At 33.7% G+C, this 27,298-nt stretch overlaps 2 protein-coding genes across 4 annotated transcripts in view; one reads left to right on the top strand and one right to left on the bottom strand.

Moving 5' to 3' along the window:
* MCPH1 (microcephalin 1) overlaps nt 1-27,298 on the top strand; it is a 127,561-nt gene that overhangs the window by 46,041 nt on the left and 54,222 nt on the right. The gene's annotated exons all lie outside the window — the stretch shown is intronic.
* ANGPT2 (angiopoietin 2) overlaps nt 196-27,298 on the bottom strand; it is a 44,892-nt gene continuing 17,789 nt past the window's right edge. Inside the window, exons 2-9 of one of the 3 annotated variants that reach the window (XM_032184374.1) lie at nt 21,757-21,912; nt 19,506-19,627; nt 17,486-17,718; nt 14,893-15,023; nt 7,208-7,309; nt 6,537-6,703; nt 2,957-3,087; nt 196-1,499 (exon numbers count right to left, since the gene is read on the bottom strand). In XM_032184374.1, coding sequence (XP_032040265.1) covers nt 1,339-1,499; nt 2,957-3,087; nt 6,537-6,703; nt 7,208-7,309; nt 14,893-15,023; nt 17,486-17,718; nt 19,506-19,627; nt 21,757-21,912 — 1,203 coding nt within the window. In that variant the 3' untranslated portion in view covers nt 196-1,338. The remainder of the gene's footprint in view (nt 1,500-2,956; nt 3,088-6,536; nt 6,704-7,207; nt 7,310-14,892; nt 15,024-17,485; nt 17,719-19,505; nt 19,628-21,756; nt 21,913-27,298) is intronic. The other 2 variants (XM_032184375.1, XM_032184376.1) reach the window with 2 other exon arrangements.

Genomic DNA, 27,298 nt, shown 5'->3' with positions numbered 1-27,298 from the left:
TTATGTAAGCCTCCAGAAATCTTGTGTCTGGGCTTTTTGCTTTGTTTTGGTATGAGGAATGTTAGCTAATGGTATGAGGTCTTGTAGCTAATTCAGTCAGCTGCTGAAATTAAAAATTTATAAAAATTATTACTTTAAAGCAAAGACTAAGCATGAGAATTAAATTATGTAATAAAAAAAAAAAAAAGTCAAAAATTACCTGGTAGAGTCATTTATTCACATTGTGTAATACACTGAGGGCCTACCTTCTTCATGAAAAATTTTGAGGGAGAACCTTACTGTAAAAATAATAATAATAATAATAATAAAATTATAGTATGACCTTTGGTAACTTTCAGATTTCCCCCCCCCCCTTTTTTTTTTTATCAAAACTTATTTCTTTAAGTCACAGGCATAAATTGAATTTCATCAAATAACATGTATAAGGTTTTTAAGATAGGTTATTTTTACAAAATATTTAGATGGACTACGGCACCATGACTGATTGTCATAGACAACTAGACATCTGGTGTTAATGCTGTTGTCTCAGTTTATAAAACACTGGTCAGTTATTTTACAGGTAAATGACAAGGTAATAAAAAGTGCAATTTTCATAACAATGTAAAGAAACACTATAATTTGCAGGGATTTTTGTAACTTAAAGATAGTGACTGTAATACGTGCAAATTGAAAGAAATGGTGTTTTTGTACATGGTATTTCTCAAGAATAAATGCAAAGTACTTAAACGCTATTTGTCCTCTGTTAAATAAAGTAATACAGGTTGTTGGGAAAAAAATGAATAAGTGTAAGAAATTGTTCAGGAGGTTATGGGGGAAAGAATGTAATAACTACAGTATTGAGCTAATTACAGAATATAATTTCTATGTACATAACGGCAAACAGACACACAGATAAATAGTTCTAGACCTAGTTAAGTGTTTTATATTAGAGTAATGTTTGAAGTTCAGTGATGAGGCAAAATACATATTGCTAAAACTAGTTTAGATATTTTTCACAGTTCCAGTTATTTACTAACACATACATAACATAAATGATCGGTAAAAGACAGTCCTTCAGTTGTCTGACAGTTTCTTGGATATTCTTTTTATTCAGTCATTTGGCCAAATAACTGTTATATCATGTTGATGCTTTAGACTTTGTGTCTAGTTGAATAATATGAGCTTTAGTGGATCAAGGCTATTGCAATTCAAGGATTGGAATGAACTGATCCCTTCAGAACATTAGCGCATGTTTTCTGGGCTTGAAAATGAGACAAGTTGCAGATGTGTTTATATGCTTGGCAAATGAAGTCTTTGAAGACTATACAATACATAATTCACATAAGAATGCAAAAGCATTTAAAAATCTGCTGGTCGAATCATCATAGTCGTGGCTTTGAGAGAGTATCCTGAACCTTTCCAGTAGTACCACTTAATACCGTTGAACTTGTTGTTGTTCTGTCGTAATGGGTAATACATTCCATTGAGGTTTGAAGGACCACATGCATCAAACCACCACCCTGCAAGATCAGAAAACAAAGGAAAATGTCAGCAGATGAAAAATATCTGCACAAATAATTTTCAAAATAGTATATATGAAGACATTAAACTCTTTTTTTTGTCCCAAAATGAGAAACAAATCTAAAAACAGTTTCTTGTTCCCCTGGTTTGAAAGTGTCAATATAAATATTTGCCTCCAACCCAGTAAGAAAAGGTATTTGGGTATTAACTACATGTTCTTAAAGCTTATGTAATCCTTTGGAGTTTAAAGTTGCATAGAGAAGACACTGAAGCTATGTTAAGTAATTATCAATATTAAATTATTATTGACTATCTGAGGGCAAAACTTTATTTAAAGTGTAATGATATTGAGTTGTCTTTGCTTTTCATCTTCTCTTTTGTACATTCCTGTCCTTTGCAGATTTAAATTCCCTTTTCAGTTGTTTTTAGAGGATTAATTCAGTTATCTGTTTTAGTTCTGTGTGCAGATAAGTTCAAAAAACTGTGTTGATACTTGATAAGAAGGAGAAAAAAGCAGCCCAAACTTATATTGTAACCTTGTGGTCCTGACCTGTTAGTGGGTCTTAGTGGGTCATAAGGAAAAATTATTTTTATTAATAAGATAATATTTTTATACTTTTGTTATGATGGTGATAATATGCATGTTCTGTTTAACAGGGCAGCAATCCAATTATCCTTTTAGATAAGCAGAAACTCTTTTTGTGCTATAGGGAAACAAACCATTTCTTAAGAGATTGCAGGAAGAGAAGTCAAATTTACAAAAGAAGTTGTTTACATTTCAGAATATAGAATTCTAGATTGACAAATTAGAGCATGACTTGTGTGGTTCAAGGTCAAAACATCACCTAGAACTCCAATAAATAGTGAACAATTATTAAAGAAGTGTACTTGCCTCTTAAGTGATTTATCTTAAATGCATGCATTGACATTTCAGGATCATATTGAAATACAGAATTTCAATTTCAATTCAATGTCACTTCAAAGTACAAATACTTGTACCGTTCCGTAGCATATATTTCATATGGCAGGTTTGGGGAGGTTCTTCTCTTTTGGATAGTTAGGAAATGTGTTTGTGTCTAAAAATCAGGAGCCATTTCACTGACCAACTGGATCTCTAAAATAAGTTTTGAAGGCCTTTAGGTGTTTTAATCTCTGGGACTGTTAACTCACTCTTGGAAGAATCTGCTGTCACTCTTAATTGCAGACTTTCTTGTACCCCAGCTTGAGGGACTGGTGTGTGTGTGTGTGTTTTCCCAATTTTAGCTTCTCTTGCTTTACATTAACTTTTGTCAAATGGTAAAATATTTCATTTGGAGTCACCACTCTAGCATTTCTGTCAGCTTTGGATTTCTTCAATAGTCAAAATTTAGTAAGTCAAAATTATCACTGTTTATCTCATAGACAATTTCGGTGCCAATAAAAATAGGAAGACTGAGAAAGAAAAAAACATTCCTACCTCCTGTTAGCATTTGTGAACATTTGCAAATACATTTGTCATTGTCTGCATCCTTTGTGCTAAAATCATTTCCTGGTTGGCTTATACTGCTTATTTTGCCTGCTGTCCCCGTAAGTCCTTTAAGGTGGATCCTGCAGAAGTGAGGAATGGAAAAACAAATATTTTGTGGAAGTTAATGACAGTTGATCTACAAAATACTGATGAAATAATTTGCAGTAAGCATCCTGTTCGAAGAGTTCAGTTCTCTTCTCGCTAATGCACTGTTGTACTGAGCGGAAATGGTCAGCACAATATCCTAATGAATAGTGTCCACGTTAGTAGAGATGGCTGTCTTGTTCATGCCATATTAGAAGAAAATGACAGCAGGTAGATAATAATTTTTTCATATATAATTTCTTAATTAGGCTTTCTTACTTCTGTTAGTAGTTGTGTGCGTTTTTTTAAAATCAAGTTAAAAAGCTTAAACAAATCTTTTTAATTTTTTTTTTGGTTTCTATTTTGCTATTACCACACTATTGCAATGTAGCATTACAACGTGGCATTTATGAGATAAGAGCATTACCAGGACTCTCAATTACCAACTAGTAACTGATACTAAGGATTTTCTAAATATTTCCTTTTCCACTTTCCAAATTCCTCTTCCTGTTAAGTTTGTTTCATTTCCCTAGCAAGTCAAGTTTTCAGTGATGCTGCTCCTGTTTAGATCTCCTTATGCAGGTACAGACACAGTGAGAAGAGATACTGCAGCACTGACCTGGGAAGGCAGTTACACAGCTGTGACTATGTTATGCAATTCAAAGTGAATGTCTTGACCTGTGTGGACTTAAACCCTCTGCTCCCACCATGACCCTTTGCTGATTGCATTTCTGTATCAATAGCTTACCTTTCTCAGAGCTATTCTCTTTGTTTAAGGAGTAGAACTGACTCTGAGAACCAGCTTCTCCCCAGAGAAGCATGTAATACGTCTTCCATGTAATTCTCTGATTATGATAGAAGTTGTCTTTGGGAATTTAATAGATAAGTTATTTTAACCCATTTTATATTTCCTATGTAAAAATATTAAGAATGAATGAATTTGCATTTCAAAAGATTAGCTCATTACAAATTTCCTCAAAAATCTCAAAAAGCTAAATATTCTGTTGTTTTTTTTCTTGAGGCAAGTTTAAAAATTTCAATTTAAACACTGGTCCCTGTAAGCCAGTTTCTAACATATTACTAAAGGTTTTGAGCACAGAGTATGAGTCTAAGCTTGATTTGCAAACATAATTTGAAGTTTAATATAAAGCAGAGTTTCATAGAACTGAATCATTTTTTAAACATGTGGCTTACAACAGAAGATGGGAATCAGTGGGTATAAATTGAAATGAGATTCTGATCTCATCACTAGATGTCAGGAAATCCTCACCATGCAGACAAGCAATGGAAGAGGTTGTACAGTCTCCATCTTTGGAGGTAATGAAGACCAAAGTGGATAAAGCCCTAAGGCACATAGTCTGACCTCATAGCTTTGAGATCAGGAAGTTGGACTCAGCTAGAGTCCATTCTGATCTCAGTTTTTTCTGTTATTCTATGAAATGTCAGTTTTATGAACCAACTGCATTCTTAATGAAGTCTTAATGTTTTTAATATAATGAAAGTTGTTCTTGATTAAATAATCTCTTTCTATTTTTTTTAATAATTTTAAATATGTTCTTTAAACTACTGCATTCTGTGATGCAGTCTGTGTTTGGATTTTTTTTTTTAATATCTATGTACAGACAACCAACTTAGTTTTCAGTAACCATTTTTTAATCATGTAAATGGACAAGGGTAATGACCCATATTGCAAAGGTTGTCTTACCAAGTATTTTAATGCATTACTTTAAAAAAAAAAAAAATCTCTGCTGTTGATTCTAACTGTTCCCAGATGAAAAAATATTTGCTTTGGAGATGAGACAGCTGTATACTACTAAGGCATTAAGATCTAACATTCAGGGGGAGGGAGATGCTGATAGCGTTAGATTGCTTTGCATACAAGACCCGAGTTGAAGTAACAACTTCATTTCTCTTGGCTGTCAGATTGACTTTGTTTACATCAAATAGTTGCTAGTGACCTTGGAGAAATTGACCTAAATGTAGGTATTTTTCTCTGTCCAGTCAGGTAAAGCTCAACGAATTTGTAAGATTCATATAAAGAAATGTTTCCCAGACCACGTAGTAGGAAAACATCTGTTATACTGCAGAGTCTTGAATTCTTCTATATACCATCATACAATATCTACTGCAGACAAAGAGCCTGTCAGAGTATGAACTGCCCATATAATTCAGTTGTGGCTGATACTATGTTAAAAAGCTATGATAATATTAAAAGTTTATTCATTTTTTTTGAACAAGTATGTAAGAAAAAACTGTGAAGCTTTATATTTTAATGAGCTATGGAAGCAAAAATATGTCCATTAAAATTCCTGTTAAAAGTGGATGGTTTGTAGGGGTTGGGATAGTATTTGGTATTAGCCTCAGTTTCATAGGTAGGAAGTTCATTCTTTGAGAATCCAAGAAAATGGTTAAAAGAATGAGAAGGTAGCATTAGCTCTGTATGCAGTGAACTTCTGGTGAAAGGCTGAAGTGGAAAATCTCCTTGCAGCATTGTCTATCTGTCACTCACCTTTCAGAAATCTATTGGTTCCCTGGAATCATGATTTGATAGTCTCTTGCCATTATCATATCAAAGTCTTTGATAGACTTTGATAATCTTAAAGCCATTTGCAATGCTGATCCAGCAAATGGTTCCTGTTTGTTTGTTTTTTATTCAAATAACAAATGGTAAATGTTAATTTTGGTTTAAAACTTAGGAATTGTTACAATTTTATTTTGGTAAAGAAACATTTAACTGTTTAACTGTCTGCTCAAAGACAAGGTAACTCATCAACAGATTTTAGGAATTCTCTCTTTAAAATGTCAATTACAGTTACCCAGCTGCAAGATACAAAATTTTGTTGAGACAAGAAGAAAAGCAAATCTAGAGGTTAAACTTGTCTAAAAGTTCTCTTTGACAAACTTGCCTGTGATGTGAAAATAAAATAAAACCTATTTTCCCACTCATACCTTTCTACTACGGAGCTTTGAGAGTTACCCCATGTGTACATTTGAACATGGCAGTTATTTTTCTGTGTAAAGATGAATCTACATGCTTAGAGCAGAAGATGGATGTACAATTGCATTTTTATGCCCCTCTTTCCTCTGCAACTACAGACTTGTTCTTATTGACCTGAAAACTGTGCACTGCCATCTGCTGTATTAGTTTGTGTATCCTGTACTATGCCATACTATCTCTTCATCTTTGTGCATCTGGTTTGTTACGCACACACAGTGTGCACTAGCAAAATGTACATTGTCTCCTTTGAAAAATAAAAATATTAAAATATTTTAGGGAACAGGTGAAAAACAAGACAAGCGCTACTTTCTGAGTGAATTGGAAAATAAGCACATAATTTGTAGGAAACAAGATAATGCATCTACACAGTTTAGAATAATTTTCTTCAGATCTTTATTTATTTATTTATTTATTTTTATTTTATTCAGATCAGACTTTCCTGCTTACCTGTATTTTTGTTCTTCATTTGCTAGATAGAATTGGTCATACAAAGAATATGCTTCATTTCCTTCCCAGTCTTTCAGGAGTATTTTGAGAACATAACGCTTCTGATTAGTCAGTTGAGAAACAAACTCATTTCCTAGCCAGTACTCTCCAGCAGGATCACCAAATCCCTGTAATTCAAGTTGTATATTTAAATAATTGTGTTTTTTGTGTGTGGATTTTTTATTATTATTTGTGTTTGAAGTGATCACTTGATCCGTTTTAACAGTCTGTTAACTCATAATTTTAGTCTGTGAAGGTTCTGGATATTTCAAGAAGTTGATTTCAGCAATGACAACTTTAGGAATCTGAATTAGTGAATCAATAGATTATTTGGAGCAAGTTGCCACTAGCAACACAAATATAAATAACTCAAAAATGTGGACATATCATGGAATAGTTATTAATGAAAAGTGAAGTCACTCTTTAAAAACAAATACCACACTTGCAAGTCTGCGTCAGAAAACAATTTATACTACTCTGACATTTTTAAATGAACATCTAAGGATAAAGGCAATTTATAAACTCTTCATGATTTCTAAGGATGCTAATAGCATCTAAGGATGCTATTATACTTTAATATCAGATTTCAGATTACAATAACTAATATTAAAGCCTCAGAAAATATTGTTTACCATCTTGTAGTCTTTCCATGTCCGGTGAAAATCCACACTGCCATCTTCACGCCTTTGCATAATTGTCCAACCTCCTCCATTAGTTTCCATGTCACAGTAGGCCTATCAGAGTAAGTATGTAACAGTCTAAGTTCATGCAGTGTTGTGGAAAACAAAACAAAACAAAACAAAAAAAACATAGAGCATATACTTTGCATAATTCTCTGTAGTGGCAAGTTTTAAAGTGTACAATGTGTATTAACCTAGAAATGTTGATTTTCATAATCTTCATAAAATAATTGGTGGTGTCCACAAATAACTCACTATGCATCGCATTTATCAGAACACAAAAAGCACCTTAAAAACAGCTGATGGCTAGTGTTAAATGGGTCATCAACTTTAGATCTAGACTTTTCAATCAAAAAATGAATGTAGCTTCTGACTCTGTACTTTCCTCTTGCACTTACATTTTTTCCCAATGAAATATTTCTCCTGAAAGATGCTTTTACTTATTCAGCCTTTTTTATTTTTGAGGGAGAGAGTCATTCAAATTCCCCATGGTTTGCCAGAGTACACACACTGTTAAATTCAAACAATGAACAATCTGAAAAATGTTTTTATTTCCACTGTCTTTGTTCAATATGTTTGCAGATTATCTGTCCCCCAGAAATGAATCTAGGTGTAGAATTGTTAGCTGAAATCTTGAAGCCATGCTGTTATTCAGACTGCAACAAATGATCTGTATTGTAGATATTCCAGAACTAAAATGTAGCTACTATACTATGATGTTTCCAAATATTCATAGATCATATTTGACTTTACCAAGTTATTGCTGTACATTTGAAAGGATTGACATATAGTAGGAAGTTTACTGAACTCTGTATTAAAATACACTATAAATGCATCCCCAGTACAGCATAGTTAAAATTTATAGGTGACTTGTTCAGGTGATCTCTTTCTAAAATAAAACAGGAAATGACTGGTATATACTCACTGAACTCTAACAGAGAAAAGGTTCAACTGGGAAGATGCTGATAGAAGGAAAATCTTTTGAAAATTTGGAGGTAATTTTTGAGTCATGTTTGAGAAAAATAGGGAATAAATTAACAAGAAGAATCTGTGAATACTTAGGATCTTTTTTTTTTTTTAATGAAGATTTAAAATTATTACATTTAATTCTGTTTTTCTGAAACTAGCAAAACTTAAGGGATGTGTGAAGTCAATAGAAAAGGACTGGTGTAAAACAGTATAATTGAAAGTCATATTGAAATCAGTATCTGCATATATTGGATGTTAGTACAGATACTCAGAAAAATCTTAAAGTTCTTGTACAAGTATTTCTGTTTGGAGATTTCATACTTTAATGCTCTAGGTGCTCTTATTTGGAAGCTTGTTTATGTGTGTGGTTTTTAGCACTTTCTGCCAATAGATTGAAGTTCTGAGACTTCTTCAGAATCATTTCAAGTTTGAAAGTTTTGAAATTATAGTTTCAGTGTTAAACTGCATTAAATATTAACCTGTAGGGTAACTATTTAGCTATATCATTAAATAAGCAAAATATAATCTTCCCATCTACAGTAGTGGTGTCAAGACTTGACTTCTCAGACTTAGAATATTTCATTGTTAAGATTAATTAAAATAAAATTTAAAAATAAAATTTAAAAATAAAATAAAAAACAAACATAGAATCACAGAATCATAGAATGGCTTGGAAGGGACCTCATAGTTCATGTAGTTCCACCCCCCCCTAAACCAGGTTGCTCAGGGCCTCATCCAACCTGGGCTTGAACACCTCCAGGGATGGGGCATCCACAACCTCTCTGGGCAACCTGTACCTCACCACCATCTGAGTGAAAAATTCCCTCCTAATCTCTAATCTAAATCTCCCCTCTTTTAATTTAAAACCATTCCCCCTTGTCCTGTCATTTTCTGATTGAGCAAAGAGTCACTCTCCAATACATGAGCATCTAATACATGAGCATCTCATCATTAGTTTGAGATTTCTCCTTTATTTAAAATAAATAAATTGCTTGGTGGTATTCCTTCTTGCATAACTCATTACTGCTGCTTGTGACAATGTGTCTAATCATGACTGACTGTCACTGAAGCTGTACGTCTTTCTTATCCCCATTTATAGGAGATGGTCTTTTTGGTGTTAGCAGTTTTTAGTTCTTTGAACTGGTAGACATGTAGGAAAGGTTTCTGAAAGGAAAGCAAGCCCTTAGAGCTGATTATATTAAACATATTAGTGTTTCAGTAGGCTACAATACATAGGAAATCTAAAGCAGGTGCTGTATTTTAAGGTTGTGTCTAGACTCTTTGTTCAACATCAGAGGATTGTGAGACATTCAACTGGAGATTTTAGGAAAGAGATTTTAGAAGGAATAAAGTGAGTTGAATTAGGGACTGGTTAAAGTATGTCATATGAATAGAATTTAATTGAAAGCAGCAACTTTATTTTGTACTGCTGCATGAAGTTCCTTATACCTCAAAGCCTGGGGTTCCTTTGCTTATTTGTTTTGTTTTTAACTAACATCTGTATTTAATGACTGGTAATGATTTGGTAATAGTATATAAATTGAACATAATAAAAATGAAAATTGCCTTGAAAAGGAAAGTATAACATTCTAAAGATAAGGTATTATACAAAGAGGTTGATCTGTTTTAAAAAGATATTTTATGATGTACAGTGCATATATGAAAACTGATTGCCGCAAAAGGCTATGAAGAAGTTTACTAAGCATGGGATAAAGCTGATGCAGATACTTTTATTAAGTGTCTCTGTAAGATAAAATGCTGATCAAAAAAGTGGTCAAATGTCATTGTTTGTAGAGAAAGTTGTTGATTTTGAAGATTCATCCCACTGAAAAGACTGTATAGTAAACCAGATTTAGAACAGAACTGATTCAGCCTTCTGTGAAATGTGTAGTTTTTAACTGCTTATAGGGAGAGACCAGGTATTAATTTACATGGTCCAGTCTGATATTGCTGTTGTAGATGTTAATTGATGTTTTGAATGTTACATACAAATTCCTTGGGGTATATCATCTACATTTCAACTGAAATTATTAATTTAATGATATAAATGCCTTAAAATAGTGCAATATTCAGTCCTAAGGAGATTAAAATACTCTCAAACTGCACTTCTTACAGAAAATAGATACTGGCTATATAACACAAATATTTTACATGTGAATGGCAAGACAACTGACTTTATAGACACAATAGTCTCTTTGTGATAAATGCTGTAGTAGTGAAAATTTGTTCTGAAAGGGGAAGCAATTTAGTAAGAACTGAAATACCTAATGAGAAATTCAAGAAGAGACATCCATAAAAATCTCATGTAGATTTTCCAATAATGATTTTATAAATTTTAGGTAAATTTCATAGTATTTTTTCCACACCAAATAAAATCATGTTAGTCATCTGTAACTGCTTCTAAAAGATGACAGTTATATGGTGTTCGAAATTGAAATCCTTTCCTTTCCTTTCCTTTATTATGTGGAAAGTGTGGCACAGCAAAAGGGCTTGTATTGGTTTACATCATCTCCTTCTAATGTCATAATAGCTGTTGTAAAAGATGACAAGATAATTGTTGTTTGAGATTTCAGTGTATGGTTTCTAACTGTTGTATTTTGTGGTTGTACTTTTGCCCCCTTGAACTAGCGAAAATGTTAATATTATTTTTACTTTAAGTAAGCATCACACTGTGAAACTTTTTGCTTTCTGGCTTGACTGGCAATCTGAAACCCTCTCTCACAAGCCCTCACCTACTTAGCTTTGCTCATAAAATCATTCCTTTGTTCTCCAGATCATTATGCTAGAAGAATTTATATTAAATATATAAATAATTTATATTTATATTTACTGTGAAACTAGGAACTTCAAATTTTGCATACAATCTTGGTTTCTTATTTGGAAAGGTATACAGTAAATGAAGAAACATTACAGCAAAGATTGCATAAAGAAAAATAATTATGTAAGTTGATTTGTTACTTTTTACTAAAAATAATTACATTAATTTTATATACTATATTTTTAAGGATGGAGATAGGTGGTACATTGAAGATTAAGGGAAAGATTGGCTTAGTTTAAACAAACACAATAAATTGCTGGGTCAGCCCACAGAGGGAACAAATTCTTAATGATGTATGCAAAAGACGCAGGGAGAGGAAGTATTTATTTGGACTGTAGATTTTCTTAAAAAAAAAAAAAAAAAAAAAAAAAAAAAAAAACCTTCAGTCTCCAGTAAAATGATATGCATAGGAGGCTTTCTTTCACTCTTATTACTAAAACACAACTCTTCTGACCTTTCAGCCTAGCTGAGGGTTATGTTCAAAAGGAAGAAATGCAACATTTCATAGAACTAGCAAAAATAGATACCAAGATTAGACAGGCAGCAGGAGTCTTCAAACAGATGCCAAAAAGAATAAAGAGATTAACATCTCAAATTACAACAAATTGGCAGGGAGTATATTTGATTTATCTTGTAAACTGCCTCAGTACTTAGACTTCTGGCAGCTGTAGCACCAAGACAGCTAAGGTCAGCTGTTTTTCACCTTCAGCTGAGGATCAGTGCTCAATTTTTGAAAATATTGTAAGGTATGATATATAACCAGAAATAGTCCCCATTCCAAAGATATAAGTGTTTTCAGACCTACTTTCTGAATGGTAAGACTCTTGCTGGGTTATCAGGATGAATAACCACTACAGTTTTTATGCCAATGCAGCTGCAATTGCTACATCTGTGCAGTTTCCCTTTGCATTACTTCTGAATGCTTTCTGAACACTTCTGAGTTATGATGCTCTCAAATAGTTTTTGATGCTCAATGATTTTGTGCTCTGCTGTCTCTAGGTCCTAGGGATATGAATAGGTAAGAATGGCAGCCTTAGTTTCATTGTTCTGGATAAAAAAAAAAAAAAGCTAAATGCATAGTTTATACTACTATAGTATGTTATTATAATTAAATAAATATATATTGTACATACTATGCTATTATACATTATATATATTATTTTTTATATATTTATATATATATACTTTCACCTAATGCCTATTACCCACTAAAAGCTGAGCAAGATGATGAGACTTCCAAATCTCAGAAAACGTCTCCTCATCTCTTTTGTATTGGAGAAGCTACTTAATGCTTGGGATTAATTGTTAATGCTTGGGGTTGGAAATATTTTGTGTATGTGTATTTTAGATCTACTGCTTGTGGGATGGACCCCTTTGGAATGACTAGCTAGTTTTCTTATGATCACTGGTTAGAAAAAATGTGCAAAGGTGTTTTTTTGTTTGTTTGGTTGGTTGGTTGGTTGGTTTGGTTTTATTGGTAACTTCAAACTTGCACATAACACTTTCTGCAAGAAAGTTTTGGTTAAAACAGGCCTTGGCTTGGAAAGTGTGTGAGTGAGTTCTGGGATGGAAGCTCTGCCCAGAGGGGGGTGGGAATGAGGAACAGCTCAGCCACTGATTTAAGATTTGGGATACTATGTCGGTAATAGTTACGGTAACGATTAAGATTAACATATTGGGGTCGCCCAGGCTCAGACAGTCTGTATAATTAACAGAATGAGGTTAAATGGTTCAGGTAACTGCAGTAAACATGAAGCTATTGACTTTTGTGGGTTTGCCTCTGCCATTTTTCCTTGTGTCAGCAGTCTCCCGATGTTTTTCCTCCTTGTTTTTAAAGGGACTTAGCTTTTGTCCTGCTGCAGAACAGGAAAGCTTAAAAGCTTGAAAATATTAATGGAATGAAATAATTGTTCTCCTTTCAGCTCATACTCAATTCTTTGGTTTTGTATTGTGATGGGAGACAAATTAGTAGAGTGGGATCAGTTACACAGATTACACAGAAGTTGTTTATAAGCTTGTTGAGAGGTCAGAAGGTGTTACAAGAGGAAAAGATGAAAACACAAACAGCAGTGCAGCACTTTTGGCAAATAAAAAAGGTCATTCTGTTTCCTGGTCTGAGTGGCCATAAACAGTTGAAAATGGTGTAACGTGTTGATTATCTCTAAACCTTCACTTCCCTTGACAACACCACTTATGCATTTGTATTTGTATAAAAATCTACATCAGATTGGAGCTTTATAGTCTCTTAATTTTCACTTAAAATAGCAAGGAAAGTTTTCCCTTTCTTTTTAATTGTCTTTTTTGATCTATACAAAGTGGGCAGAATACTATTTAAATAATTAAATGTTATTAAATTATGCATTTATTTAAATAAGTTTAAACTATTGTTAACCTAATGAATCACCCAACAGTCAAAATGCTGGGAGCTGGGGGGTCAGCTAAATGTTTTAGGCCTCTATGTTCAAATATGAACTTTTTAATGTTGTACAGTCTCAGAAATTTGCAACTGTACTTTTGTTTCAGAGATAGAGTATTTCAGGTTTTAGTTTTGTAGAAATGTGAATTGCTGTAGGTTCTCAGATCATATAAATTGCCTAAAACTTTATGGCTTTGCAAGCACATTGTTAAATTCCCTAAAATAACTACTTTTTTATAAGGAAATGTCCACAATATCCAAATGTCCACAATGTCCAAATGGAGCATTCTATCTCTATAGGCAACCAGTGTATTATCCGGTCACTGCCCTTTTTCACTCAGATGTCTGCTATGGAGGGATGGCGCATAGATTTAACTTAAATTGACAATTAAGTTAATTCAATTAAGCACTGAAAAATGCATTATTTTTTTTTCAAAAATAAATAAATAAAAGCATCCAGAGAGGATTTTAAACTAATCTATTGTGAAAGCACTGCAAAATCTCACCTTTTTTAATCATGGCTGTGTTTTCTAGGATAAATGGCTGTTATCCTGTTTCTGTTCTGATCTGATTACTAATCTAATTGTTACACAACTGCCCATAAAGCACCATAACAAACAACTGGATCCCATACATGGGTCCAGTACTAGTAGAGTGCTTATATGAGTACACATCCCTGCGTGCTCTTTTTCTGAAGTCTGATTTTACCTCCTTTCACCACCTGGCGGGAGTTGGGCATGTGAAGGAGCTAAGAACAGTAGTGGAGATTGCTGGCCCTCCTGGCTGCCTCAAGTGCTAACTTTGGGTTTTCTTTGAGGAATGATATTATGGCCTTGAGATTGAGCAAACTTCAAAGGAAGAGCCAGTTCAATGTGATACCTGATGGAAAACTATATTCTTTTAACATCCAACAATAAACTAGCTGTTACAGTACAGTCAATGGATGTCATGGCTATAAAATACTCACACCTGACATACATTAGTGTGTCTTGGTCATGGGACAGGAATATATTCCAAGGAAAGGTCTGTTTTATTTGAGGACTTTCATGCATTTTAGGCAGTCAATGTGATTTGTCCCACTGATTGCGTAGGGCAATTTTATTGGAGTTAGAGATGTGATAAAGAAATAAAATTCTGTATTGATTTTTATCATGTTAACCATGTGGAAACTATGTGGAAAAGAATGAAATTCTGTCATGCTGAAGTGAACAACAGCAATGCTTGTTCATTTCAGCTAAGCCAAGATTTCACCTGAACCATCTTCCTTTGAGATACTCAGATCTATGTCATGCCCATTAAAAAAACAAACAAAATCTAAGTAGTAAGGTTCACTATTAGGTTCACTATTACCTTGCCTTTAAAATAGTACATTTACTAGATCAAATAACTTTTTAACACATACTGTGCCCAGGTAGCTGTTTATAGCCATCCTACCTTCTTTTCCTGTGCAGTGTTAGGAACTGTTAAGGTGTAGATTCCACTTGTTGTGAGTCCAGATTTGAAAGCTTCAGCACAGTCTTTGAAGCTGATTTGTTCCTCTTTAGCTATGAAGTTGTTCTTAGCTGCTAAAAATGCAATAGAAATGGAAGGCATTAAGAGGAGATGAATAAAAGTTACTAAGATGTGATTACTGATGTAATCAATTTATAGCTTTGCAGTAACAAAAATATGCCTGGTCCTGAAAGAAATGTCAGATTAAGATATTAGTTATGTGTTTAAAGACATTACTCCAATGCAAGCATGACTGCATGATAGGTTGAAAAGTGATGACAGCTATTAATATTAAGAATAAGAAAACTTAGGATATATCTTTCAGCTTAGCAATGATATCTTTCAGCTTCCATTGCCTTTAGATTGCATGACAACTTCTACCTGCATTAACTATTACAAACATATCTAACTAGAAACTGATTGTATTAAAGCTGACCAGTACTCCAAAATTGTGAAATCTAACAGAAGAGTTATTCTGTCTTTTATAATTCAGCTGACTGGAGTAACTGCAAAGTTTTAGCTAGGTTTTTGCCCCATGCTGAGCAGGAACAACGCTGCATGTACCAAGCTGAAGCTTGGCAGTTCAGGCCAACCCACTAAGGAAACATCCCTTCTGGAATTCATTTCTGTAAAAAATACATTTTAATATGCCTAAGCCGTCTTGTTTTACAGAACAATCTAAGGCTCATCTTTTTGCCTCAGTTCTTTATTAACTATGGAGGTTGGAATTTCCTGGCATTTAGCCTGTTGACTGATATTTCATATTTGACCCTTCTGGGGTTGGTTCTGTGTATTTTCCCTTTTAATCTAAGAAACACAGCCAGTTTGTACAAAGTTTTAGGTGCTATATAAGTACATGCATGTATTATTGTTGCTTAATGTTATGTTCTCTTTAGCTCGCTTATTCATTACTTACCTGTTTTCATGTTTTGCCTTAAATACAAAAATAACACATTCAGTGTTTTAATTGCTTTTCCACACTCTATTGTTTGTAAACTGTCTTAGAAGCTTTCCCTGCTAATTTTGTCTTTTTGGCAAACATTCATTATTTTTTCCACTCTGGCTTTAACAGTGTTGTAGCCAACGCAACTTTGACTTGTTTACTTATTTGTGCACTAGCATAGCAGATAACATCAGCAGGAACATGTACAGCTTTGCTAATGGTATTTATTTAAGGGGATAGTGCCAGTTACTAACACAAAAAAAAACTTGAGATTTCACTTTGTTTAGAAAAATCTACATCATCATATTATTTAGGACACTATCAAAAGTAAGCACTTCTGAACACCCGTTTCCTTTATTGTGAGCTAACTAGAGTAATTCAGTATAGTCCATCCATACTGTCTTTTATGTTGTAATAGGAACCATTGTGAAATTTTCTTGGTATTTTATTTTAAATCCGTTTTTAGGGGTTCTATATTCTTGCGGATTTCTAGTCCAGATTACAGGCAAACATGATAGATTCATTGCTGGTTTATGTAGCACATCTTTAACTTCTAAATTTGTCAAAATTTGATATCAGACATGAAGTTTAAGATGAAAAAAATGTTCACTTTTAACTTACATTTATCCATAACCTTTAGCTTACGGTCTATGTGTTTTTCTGTGGAGTATGTGAACCCACATAAAAGTGGAAGCTTATGCTTTGATGCTGGGCTGCCAAGCATATTAGGGTTGAAGCTAATGCCTATAAAAGTTGTTAGGCTGACTGATTTTTAGGATGAATACGGAAGTTTCAGTGAAAGACTGGAGAACCTGCTGTCCTGGGCTGGTTCTTTCTGTGGTCTGGGGCATACATAGATGCTAAAATCTGGGCCAGTGTTGATGATTTAGACTTTAATAGCCACTACATATTGTCCTTTCTTTGCTCAGCTCTGTGTATTTTGAACAATGCAAGGTGGCAGAAGTAATAGCTGTGAGCAGGAATCAAAGCTACGATCTTATATTATGTAGTCTAGCCTAGAGCTGTGGCTAAGGGAGAGTGCACTGACAGATGAATGAATGCCATGTTGGATGAATACTTGGCATCACCGTATTTTGTCGAACTTCTGGAGAACTGGGCAGGCAAGCCAATATAACTCTCAGAAGATGAGCAAAATAATGAAAATAAAAAACATAAATATATTTCCCCTAGAAAAAAAAAATAAGTCAGTAAGCTCAGATGCAGAATTTCACAGAATCACACAGAATCACAGAATTTCTAGGTTGGAAGAGACCTCAAGATCATCGAGTCCAACCTCTGACCTAACACTAACAGTCCCCACTAAACCATATCCCTAAGCTCTACATCTAAACATCTTTTAAAGACTTCCAGGGATGGTGACTCCACCACTTCCCTGGGCAGCCTGTTCCAATGTCTAACAACCCTTTCAGTAAATAAGTTCTTCCTAAGATCCAACCTAATTTAAGGCAAAAAATACAAGTTTTGAGAAGCACGAGTGTAAAAATAAAAATGGTTGTTGAGCTTTAGAGGTAGTAATGTATGCAAATCGGGGTATGTAACTTAAATTATATAAGCATGTATTCTTTTACTTACAGTTTGGTGTCGATATCATAGTAAGCAAGTTATGAACGGTCTCCATCAAATCATGTTGCTGTTTTTGCAGAACAGAGTTGTTTACCGTGGCTGTAACTAACTGCTTTTCTAGTTCTTCTATAATGGAATTCTGTCTGGCTACTAGGACCTGAAGCTGATCTTTTTCATCTTTTATTGACTTCAGCTGAAGTGTGTGCTTGTCTTCCATCTCAAGAACTCTTTTTTCTAGAAAGCTTAATAAAATAAAACTACAATTAGACTCTTAGGAAACAATTCTGAATTAATGTAAAGAGTATTAAGCCTGTTGCATATATGTTTTATTTTATTATAGAACTAATTGGTAAATAAATAATAATATCTGGTATAGTCTCTATGACAAGCTTTTGAGGTATAGCAATTGGGTCCTGACTTGACATTATGAAAGGAATGATATAATTTAGTCCTGAAAAGAGTAATGCTAGAACTACGGGGAGAATCAGTATAAAACATATGTAGACCCAAAGTAACCATTACTTATGACTGTGCCAAAGTAACCATTACTTATGACTATGCCATTACTTATTACTTATGCCTTGAATATCATTCCCTCAGAGGTTAAGTGTATTAGTGAAGGTTTTCACATTTTTCACCCTATGAAAGGAAAAAAAATCTTCTAAAGATGAACCTTTGAACTTTTCATGTGTCTTGTGTTATAATAAATATATATTTCTATATATAAATATATAGAAGTATCTTATATTTGTATAGGGCAGTATATATTATTTATAATATGTTCTAGCCTTTAAAAATGGAAATGTGCAAATAGTTCCTTGAAGACGTTCCTATCTCCAGTTCTGGAGCGGGTATGAGTAGGTGATTGGCAGGAATGTTATTGCAGTGGTTCTAATGCATACCATGGGAGGTAATGTTAAAGATGCATGACCAGAAAGGAGAAGTTAGCCTAAACTCCATTACTGTTATTGAAAAAAATCTTGAACCTTTTAGTTATTTTTCAAACAGATTAAAGCAATATCAGATCATCTTTTATTAGGTGAGAAATAATGTATTTGTGTTTACATTTAAAAATAATAATAACAAAAAAAAACAACACTTGCATGTATGGTTCTCATTGAAACACGTTTCTGATGGAGAAAACTTACATTTTGTTGTATTTCTGTTTTTGGATTTTACTATAAACTGTTTCTTGCCAAAAGTAAAGTACAGAAATGGGTAGCAGAAGTAGTTGACTTTTGGTCTGAATTTCATATGACTGACTACTTCTGAAGCTTGTATATGAGCAGTAGTTGACTCTTCTCACCAGGTTAGTAAAAGACTGTGGCCATGACAATAAAATGCATTTTTCTGGTAATAAGGGCAGCTACAATCTGTTTTTCTCTTCACTTCTCCAGTTTCACAGAAGAGGTGTTTGAGACCAGAAATTAAACTGACTCGAAGAATTGATATGTTTGTTTTAGGGTAATCTTCAGTACCATTTCCTTCAGTGCCAATCCCAGTACAAGTAGTCCTGGTATTTAGATCAATTTCTGTTGTCACAGAATTAGGGTTTTCAGTTCTAAAGAAAAATCTTACACTCTTCAGAAGTAGTCTTAAACTCATTTGTCCCTTTGTGAACCAAGAGATTTTTTTCCCCTGTGTAGAATATAACCACAAATTGTCTATTCAAGGATACTTAAAAATTCTCTTCAAGAACTCTTCAATGTAGATTTTAACTGAAATAATTAAATTTACTAAAATTAATGATCCTATCACAACAGAAAATTGATGCTGCTGTATAGAAGGATATCCACAAAAATAAGAATTTACTATGGTGGTTATAACTGAGGAATGAGAATCTACAAATTTTATCAGCATTTTGCAGTTTCTAAAAAAGACAAATTGAAAAATGTTAGTAACAATTTCAGTATTAGCAATTTAAATATCCACATTGAAGTTAAAAATATAAATATAAATAAAATTCAATTCTAAAGCCATTTAAAGGGCACTTTAGGAAATATTTTATCAAATTGATATGCCAACTTACCTGTTTTTTTCTTGTAATTTAGTTATCTCATTGGTCTGATCTGAAATCTGTCTTTCTAATTTATTTGTTGAAAGAGAGTGTTCCAAAAGCTGAAGCTCAAGTCTGGTTGTCTGGTTTAATACCTAAATAAAATTTATAAAAAATATTTGCAGATCAAGATAACATCTTTTAAACTGATTGTAATATCTTTATATTGAGAAGTCATGCAAATCTCTATGTAAGTCTCTAATTCAAAAGTTTTCTTTGAACACATTTGGGCACAAATGCTCAAAAAATTAGAATGAAGTACAATACACAGGGTTGCATGAATTTTGTTGTTACACTACCATTGATCATTGGGAGTTCTTCAATATTATTCTGCATTTCTGATCAGAGATTGAGAGTTACTATGACATTAGTTTTGCTGTCATGGCTTCCCCCATTATAATCTTTTTATTTCATTACTGGCACTATTGTGGTTGTTAATCAGAGAATAATTTGAGTTGTTTTCTCAACCTAGTGTAGGAAGAAATCACTTTGCGTCTCTCCCACTGGTTGAAATCTTGGCCCAGTCCTCTGAATTCAGTGGTTCCCTTTTAGCAAATTTCCTTAATCCCAAATTACATTTTAAAGAGTTTGTTATGTGACCACACTTTGGTTGTTGACTCATTCCTTGCATTATAATTTTACCTGTTTTTCTATGTATTCTCTACTATCTAAATCTATTTGTATCTTTAAAGGAAGAACTTGAGAAACACAGAAGGTGCTTTTTGTTTGGTATTGGATTGCATTACTTTGAGGCTTGTTTTCTAGAAATATTTATTCATTGTTTTAGAACAGCTTTTTTTAATTCAGTAGAATTTGGCTTTCGTTGGCAGGAAGAATTGATTACTCATGTCCTTCATGTTAAACAGTCATTCAGGACATGATTTCACACTTAACTGTAATTGAAAATTATTGCCAAAAAGTAAGTGTCCTTGAGAGAGCAATTGTTTGGTTAATTTCCTTATGTTGTTAATTAAGACCTTAACCCAGCCACCACTAATTTCAAGAAGAGAAGGAAAGTTACAGTCATGGTTTTCTTCCTGTAAGCAGAAAATAACTAAATAATTTCCATAAAATAATTACTGTCAATGAAAAAATACATTTTCTCAGCATGTGCAAAATACTGGGCTCCCTAATAATAAAGTCAGAAAGTTGAACTCAGCAAATTTGTGAACTGAGAAGTGTAAGTTTATCAAAAAATGCACAAAGGCTTATTTTAGGTTAAAAACATATATCATTGGATGAATTATACAGACATAAAAATGCCTAACAAGGATTTTAGGTTGTATGCACTATTTCTAAAATATAAAATGTAATGTGCTATGTACTATTTTCACTACTTGTCTAGGAATTATATATCTGAACTTTTCTACCTACTTAGCAAAACTACAAATACACAGCATTCTACATTCATTGAACTTTTCCTTAACTTAAGTAGAACATCTTAAAAATTTGCATTTTATTTCACAAGATACCTTATGTTATTAATACTTTCCAATTAAAGCAATAATTAAAGATAATTTTTTTAATATTTTTGTTTGAAATTGTTTAGAGAATAACATACACAGTAGGAAAGTTTACTTCTGTGTGAATGTACATTTCCAGTGGCTACCTCCTAACTTTTTTTTTTCTTGATTCATTTCTAGTTGTTTCGTTTATCCCTCTGTCAAATAAGAATATTAAAATGCATTGTGCTGGCAATGAACTGTTATTCCACTTACAGCATCTATGAAAAGAGTCTTTAAAAATACAATTTGTATAAGAAATGTTTAAAAAATCAAAAGAAAATTCAAACAAACAAACAAAAAAAAAGGTTAGCTTAGCAAATGAAAAAAAAAAGACTGAGTGGGAAGGAACTCTGTTAGCTAAGATCTGGTGGCAAGACATGAATAATGAACAGAGATACACAACGGGTGCATAAAAGCATATGCTTACCTAAGCGCACGCTTGGACATACACTAGTATTTTCACACATTATCTTTAAACATACTTCTCTAGACATACTTCAAATCCTTCCATAATGGAAGTTTTTCAAGTGGTAACATTGAGCTTGAAATGGATTTATAAATTGCCAAATCTTACTATTTTCTTAATCTGGGGTAGAGCTGTTGATGGTATTGGTTAACTTTTAATTGCTGAACTGCAGAGTGTAACACTAGACTGTGTTAAGTGTAATTATAGGTATTTGGGAAGCAGAAGCATTTTTAGGTTGAAATAATTTACTTACTTGTGCTTCAACATCTGTTAATTTGCGGGTCTGTTCAGCTGTTTGATTTAGTAAGTTTGTGCCTATTTCAATCATTACTGCAGTCTGGTTCTGCACTGCAGTTTGCTGGATCTCTACCATTTCTTTCTTCATACTGTCTTGGATGTAATTCTCAAGCTACATGGGAAAGGAAAGAGAGAAGAAGATAGTTGCATTCTTTAAATGTTGGAAGGGGGGTGGCAGTACAGTAAGCTTGCCGACTGCCTTGCTAAACAAATTTGCTTTTTGTCCTTGTCTGTTATCCATTTATGTGAAGCTTCCCAACATTAAGCTCTGTCAGAGGAAGGACAAATATGACAAGGAATGCGTGGCCACCCATTTTCTAAAGACAAGAACACAGATATGCTGGAGGTAGATAGAAGGCACAGCGGTGAGAATGCTTGCAGACACTGGGAACCTCTTCTGTGTTAGAGCTCCCACCATTGTAACCACTAGAGGAGCTTCACCAGCTTTGGCAGCGATGGGAATTTTTTTAGAAGACAAAAGCTTAGGAGTTTAGTCATCTTCCTGTATCTAGACTCAAATATTTTCAAAAGCATTTTTCATCACATGACTAGGAGTCAGAGAGGAGGTCGGATGTCATTTAACACTGTTATGTGTGTATTTTTATCAGAGAGAATTCAAATAAAGACATGAAACAGTAGGAAAACCCATAAATACTTTAAATTCCTATTATTTCAGAATGTAAAAACTCTTTTAAATACTTGATTCCAAAGTCATTTTTTGTGGCTAAACCAATGAGGCCTTTTTGTTAGTTATTTCATAAAAGAATACACTACTTTCAAGGAAACCAAGGAGAAAATTCCATTAGCCTGTCATGAAGTCCTTCTTTCCATGTGTCTGAATTATCCAAAAAAGTCTGATTTTTCTTAATGCTTCTTTAAAATCATGTTCTGTATAACTCTGTAAATATTTAATTTTACTTGCATTTACAGATGTTTGAACTCTTTTAAAAATCCAGGCCACATGATTTTTTTTGTTGTTGATATGGTAAATTTCTAGAATCAAGTTTCTATTTCAAATATCAGTGATGTCATATTTCTGTGGGTATATTACTTTCAAGTTTTAGTCTCACTGATGTCTGCAAAATTATGTGTATACTCAGTTTTTCAAGTGTACTAATAAATCGTTACTTAAAATGGTTCCAGAAAATGTTAAGCATTGAAGAAAAATAACCTTGAGGAATCTTAAGTCAGGTTACAGTAATAGGAATTTGACCCTTTTTGATCATACCTTTCTAGTTAGATTATACATTAAAACAGCTTCACTTCTAGGGATCTAGATTCAGTGGTTTTGCCTTAGAATCCAGTGTTTGTTTCTTTCTTAGTGTTGGAAGTCAGAATACATATGCCTAAACCTGAAGTCAGATCCTTCTTTAATAAAAAATGAACCCTTGGAGGTAAAAAGGAGTCATTTTAGCATATAAATCCTCTAAATTAGGATTTCGGTAGCTGTGGAAAGCAAAAAGTGCCCTTTCAAAATGTAAGAACTGTTAATCTGTAAAAGGGAAATGAAAAAAAAAAAAAAAAATCTGTCAAGAAAGGCTTTTATTTTGAAAATAAAAAGAACCTAAGTCTGCATTTCCAAATTTCCAGAGTTTGGAAATTTCCAGAGAGGCAAGCAGAAGCATTTCAGAACAATAATTTAAAAATTCCCATTTGTAGGTCATACTTTTGCCAAGGCTTTAGCACTTTTGGGGCAGATGCTCAATTTAATACAGTTAAAAGACAAATAGCAAAGCAATCCTTGTATGTGTTATTGTTAACCATAATCTCATTATATAGGTTAACAATGTTTGGCTTTCTAGTGTCTTGTTTAGGATTTTCTTGTCTGAGCAACATGTTGCAAAGGGTTCTTTGGGATGGCAGTGGGGTAGGGAAGATTGATTAGGGGTAGAGAGATGGAATTCATTTTCAGCTTCTGTCTCTCTACTCTCCATAAAATGAGCTAGCTTTCTGGTTCACCTGTACTCATTCTTTATGAAATAAATACTGTATTTGTAGATCATCACTTGGAGCTATAAAAATACCAGACCTACAAATGAACTTTTCTTTGATATACTAATTATTGATCACTGGGTTATTTCCTTTGTATTCTAATACAGCTAAAAAATTATTTGACTTTACCTGCTGTTTAACAGCAAAAATAAGTTCCTAGACACTCAGAACTTATAGGCTTTGTACTTCAGGGAATCCACATAAGCAAGATCATTCCCACATTGTTTGAGCAAGAGAACAATAATAATTTTTAGCTTCATGCTGACCTACAAAGAGGATACTAGTTAATGATAAATAGTTATTACGTATTCTTTCAAACATTATTTCTTCTTCACCCAGTGTGACCAAACTTTCCAAACACTATCTGTTTGTTCACTCCATTCAGTCTATGTAGCTGGTGAACTACAATGTGCAACAGAAATTCCAAAATCTGGTATGGACCAAGGAGATATGCAAGATTCTGAAGGCTTTTATATAAATAAAATATTAACATTTTCACCAAAGTTAGATGCTGCTCCATGAAGACTGAGAGCAATTAATGTGTGTCTCCCTAAAGAGGCTAGACACAAGGGGATTAAACAGTTTGAGTCCAAATTAACTTTAGAGTTGAAGCTGGAGAACTGGATGTCATCAAGGACATCTTGTAAAATAACTTTACTATAAATGCACTTCTCTCAAGAGAAAATTACAGGACATGCTTTTTATCTCCTTCAATACCACAGTCATGTATTATGACACTTTTATAAAAATCAAAGGTATGGCCTCACCTGGCACACATAATGTACATCCACGGTTAGAAGGCATGTTGAAAAATCAAGGCATGTTCACAGAAAAACAATCAATCAGTGAGGCATCTTGGGTGTCAGAGAGCTACCATATGAGAAAGCATTGAAAATATGTTTTGTTTATGTTTGATTGTTGGTTTTGTTTGTTTGTTTTTATATAGAAAAAGGCCTACAATAGAAATAAAGGAGACAATGAGTAGTTCAGTGAAGAAAGACTGATCAACATTTTTGATTTTTTCCACTGCATTAAAAATAACAAAATATCTCAGAAAGTAATTGTGGATGTTAAACCTCATTCTCCAAGGTTTGCTACAGATAGTGGTCAAAATGAGATATCTGCAAATATCTGCAAACAGGATTGCAGAATTGCATGGCTTCTTTGAAAATGTTATCACTGAGTTATTCCAAAACCTACTACTAGAAAAAGAGTTAATTCTGGGCTTAAAGGTAAGGTAAACATTTTAAGGTACACTTAGGCAATTCCCCACAGCTGTAAGGTTGTGTTCTGATTACAGTACACAAAAACTGTGATTACAGTTTAAGGCATCTGGTGGTTCTGGTTGCCAGATTTTTATACCCCTTATAATTGTGCTTGCAACCTTAGAAAGCAGTTTTGTTTAGATAAACAGATCTGCAGTTTCGTAATTTATCTTACTTGAATATCTTTAAGTATAAGCTTAACTCTGAACATCTAAACTTTGTATCATTTGCTCTTTTTTTCAAATAATATATCATTCATGTGATGCATTCTAAGTTGTTGAAGTATTCTCTTGACTCCAATTTAAGAGTTTGTCTTCAAATCTATTTTTCAACTGAAAAATGATAATTTAATGATAATTTAGGATAATGATAATGATAATTTAGGAAATATGGTATTAGTGCTTACTAATATGAAATATGAACAGGAAAAGGGATTTATTTTAAAATTTATGGCCAGTTTCATGATCTGGTTCATTTATCCTAATTTAGAGCAAGATGAAGCATCAAAATGATATGGATCTATTAGGTGGCTTTGTAGCTTCTTGTGTTTTTTCCCCCCTAAAAATCCTATAAAGCATACCTGCATAAACTCCTCTGTTCTTTTCTTTGTATTCAATAATCCTCTTCCACTTCTGTGCATTCTCTTCTTGTACATATCATAAAAATATTTTTTCCTGACCTGAATAAAGATATGCACTCATCTCTCTTGGTTTATAATCCACTCCCTTTGTGCCATAAAATGTGAAACTGTAGAAAATAAGAATTCTTAACAGCTACATTTCTTTTGCTTTTTGTTCATTCTGTGTGTAGTTTTTGGTTGTTTGTTTTTGTGTGTTTGCTTGCTTTAGAGGCAGGTGCTTACTTTCGTCTTCTAAGATGAATACAAGAGTTACTTTCATCCAAGATGCCTATCCTCTTCCCCTGATCTTAGTGAGAGCAAAACATTTGCATACTTTTATATAAAGGTGTATTCCCTTGAAAGTGGGTACAAGACTATTTTGATACGGGCTCTGGTTAAGGTAGTTGACTGAATTTCACCAATATTAAGGATTTGCAGCCATCTGGAAGAGTGAATTTCTTTGTGCTCACTTCTTTGCAGAGTGTTCTCCATCAGCTCCTGCCAAGCAATCTCCTTTATTTATAAGCATTGTTGCACACTCAGAATTTCTGAGCAGGGGAGAATAGCTGGGGTCATTTACAAGAAGGAAGGGGACAGGAATGAAGTGCTCCAGTTCCCGTCCAAGAGTTCGGTAGCTTGGTATTTTGGTTTGTGCAGCAAAATATTGTCTGTCTTCTCAATATTTTGCTCCAATTCTAAAGATGCAACAGGGTTTATTTGTCAGATTTCTTCTTTGTTACATGACTACTTTGGGGAAGATAAATTTTAATCTTGTTAATTCAACAAAAAGCTTGAATATAAGACTTTGGTCTTAATATATGTTAACCTTCATTACATGATGATTATTTTGGACAAAATAATTGTCAAAACCTAATAGCTGACTCTTAATGAAGCATCTTCAGAAATTCAAAGAATCTTCTCAGAAGAAAAGTGTAGAGGAGAGAGACAGAAATATAGCTTAGTGCCTAATTTGAAAGGAGAAATAGGTGACATCGGTTTTGGGCCCCTCACTTCAAGAAAGACATCAAGGTGCTGGAGCATGTCCAGAGAAGGGCTACAAAGCTGTTGAAGGGCCTGGAAATATGAGGAGTTGCTGAAGGAACTGCAGTTGTTTAGACTGGAGAAGAGGAGGCGCAGGAGAGACCTTATTGCTCTCTACAACTACCTGAAAGGAAGGTGTGAAGAGTCTGGGGTCAGCCTCTTCTCACAGGTAAACAGCGATAAGACTAGAGGGAGTGGCTTCAAGTCATGGCAGGGGAGGTTTAGGTTAGAAATGAGGAGACATTTCTTTTCAGAAAGAGTAGCCAGGCATTGGAACGGGTTGCCCAGGGAGGTGGTAGAGACAGTGTCCCTGGGGGTGTTTAAGGTAAGGTTGAAACTGGTGCTTAGGGACATGGTTTAGTGGGTGATAGTGGTGGTAGGGGTTGGATCAGATGATCTTGGAGGTCTTTTCCAACCTTTATGACTTTGTGATTTTATTATCTCCAGAATGCAGTAATTATGGAGAATGCAGTATTGTAATGTGTAAAGGCACAACGGGCGGAGTGTGTGTAAATTTTCCACCTTCATTGGTGTTGTGATAATGTTATGTTGATTTTGGTGTGGGGAATTCTTTTTTTGAT

This window comes from Aythya fuligula, chromosome 3, assembly GCF_009819795.1.
Source record: "Aythya fuligula isolate bAytFul2 chromosome 3, bAytFul2.pri, whole genome shotgun sequence".
Classification (NCBI taxonomy): domain Eukaryota; kingdom Metazoa; phylum Chordata; class Aves; order Anseriformes; family Anatidae; genus Aythya; species Aythya fuligula.
Note: the sequence above shows the minus strand (reverse complement) of the source record. Positions and strands in the feature narration are given on the sequence as shown.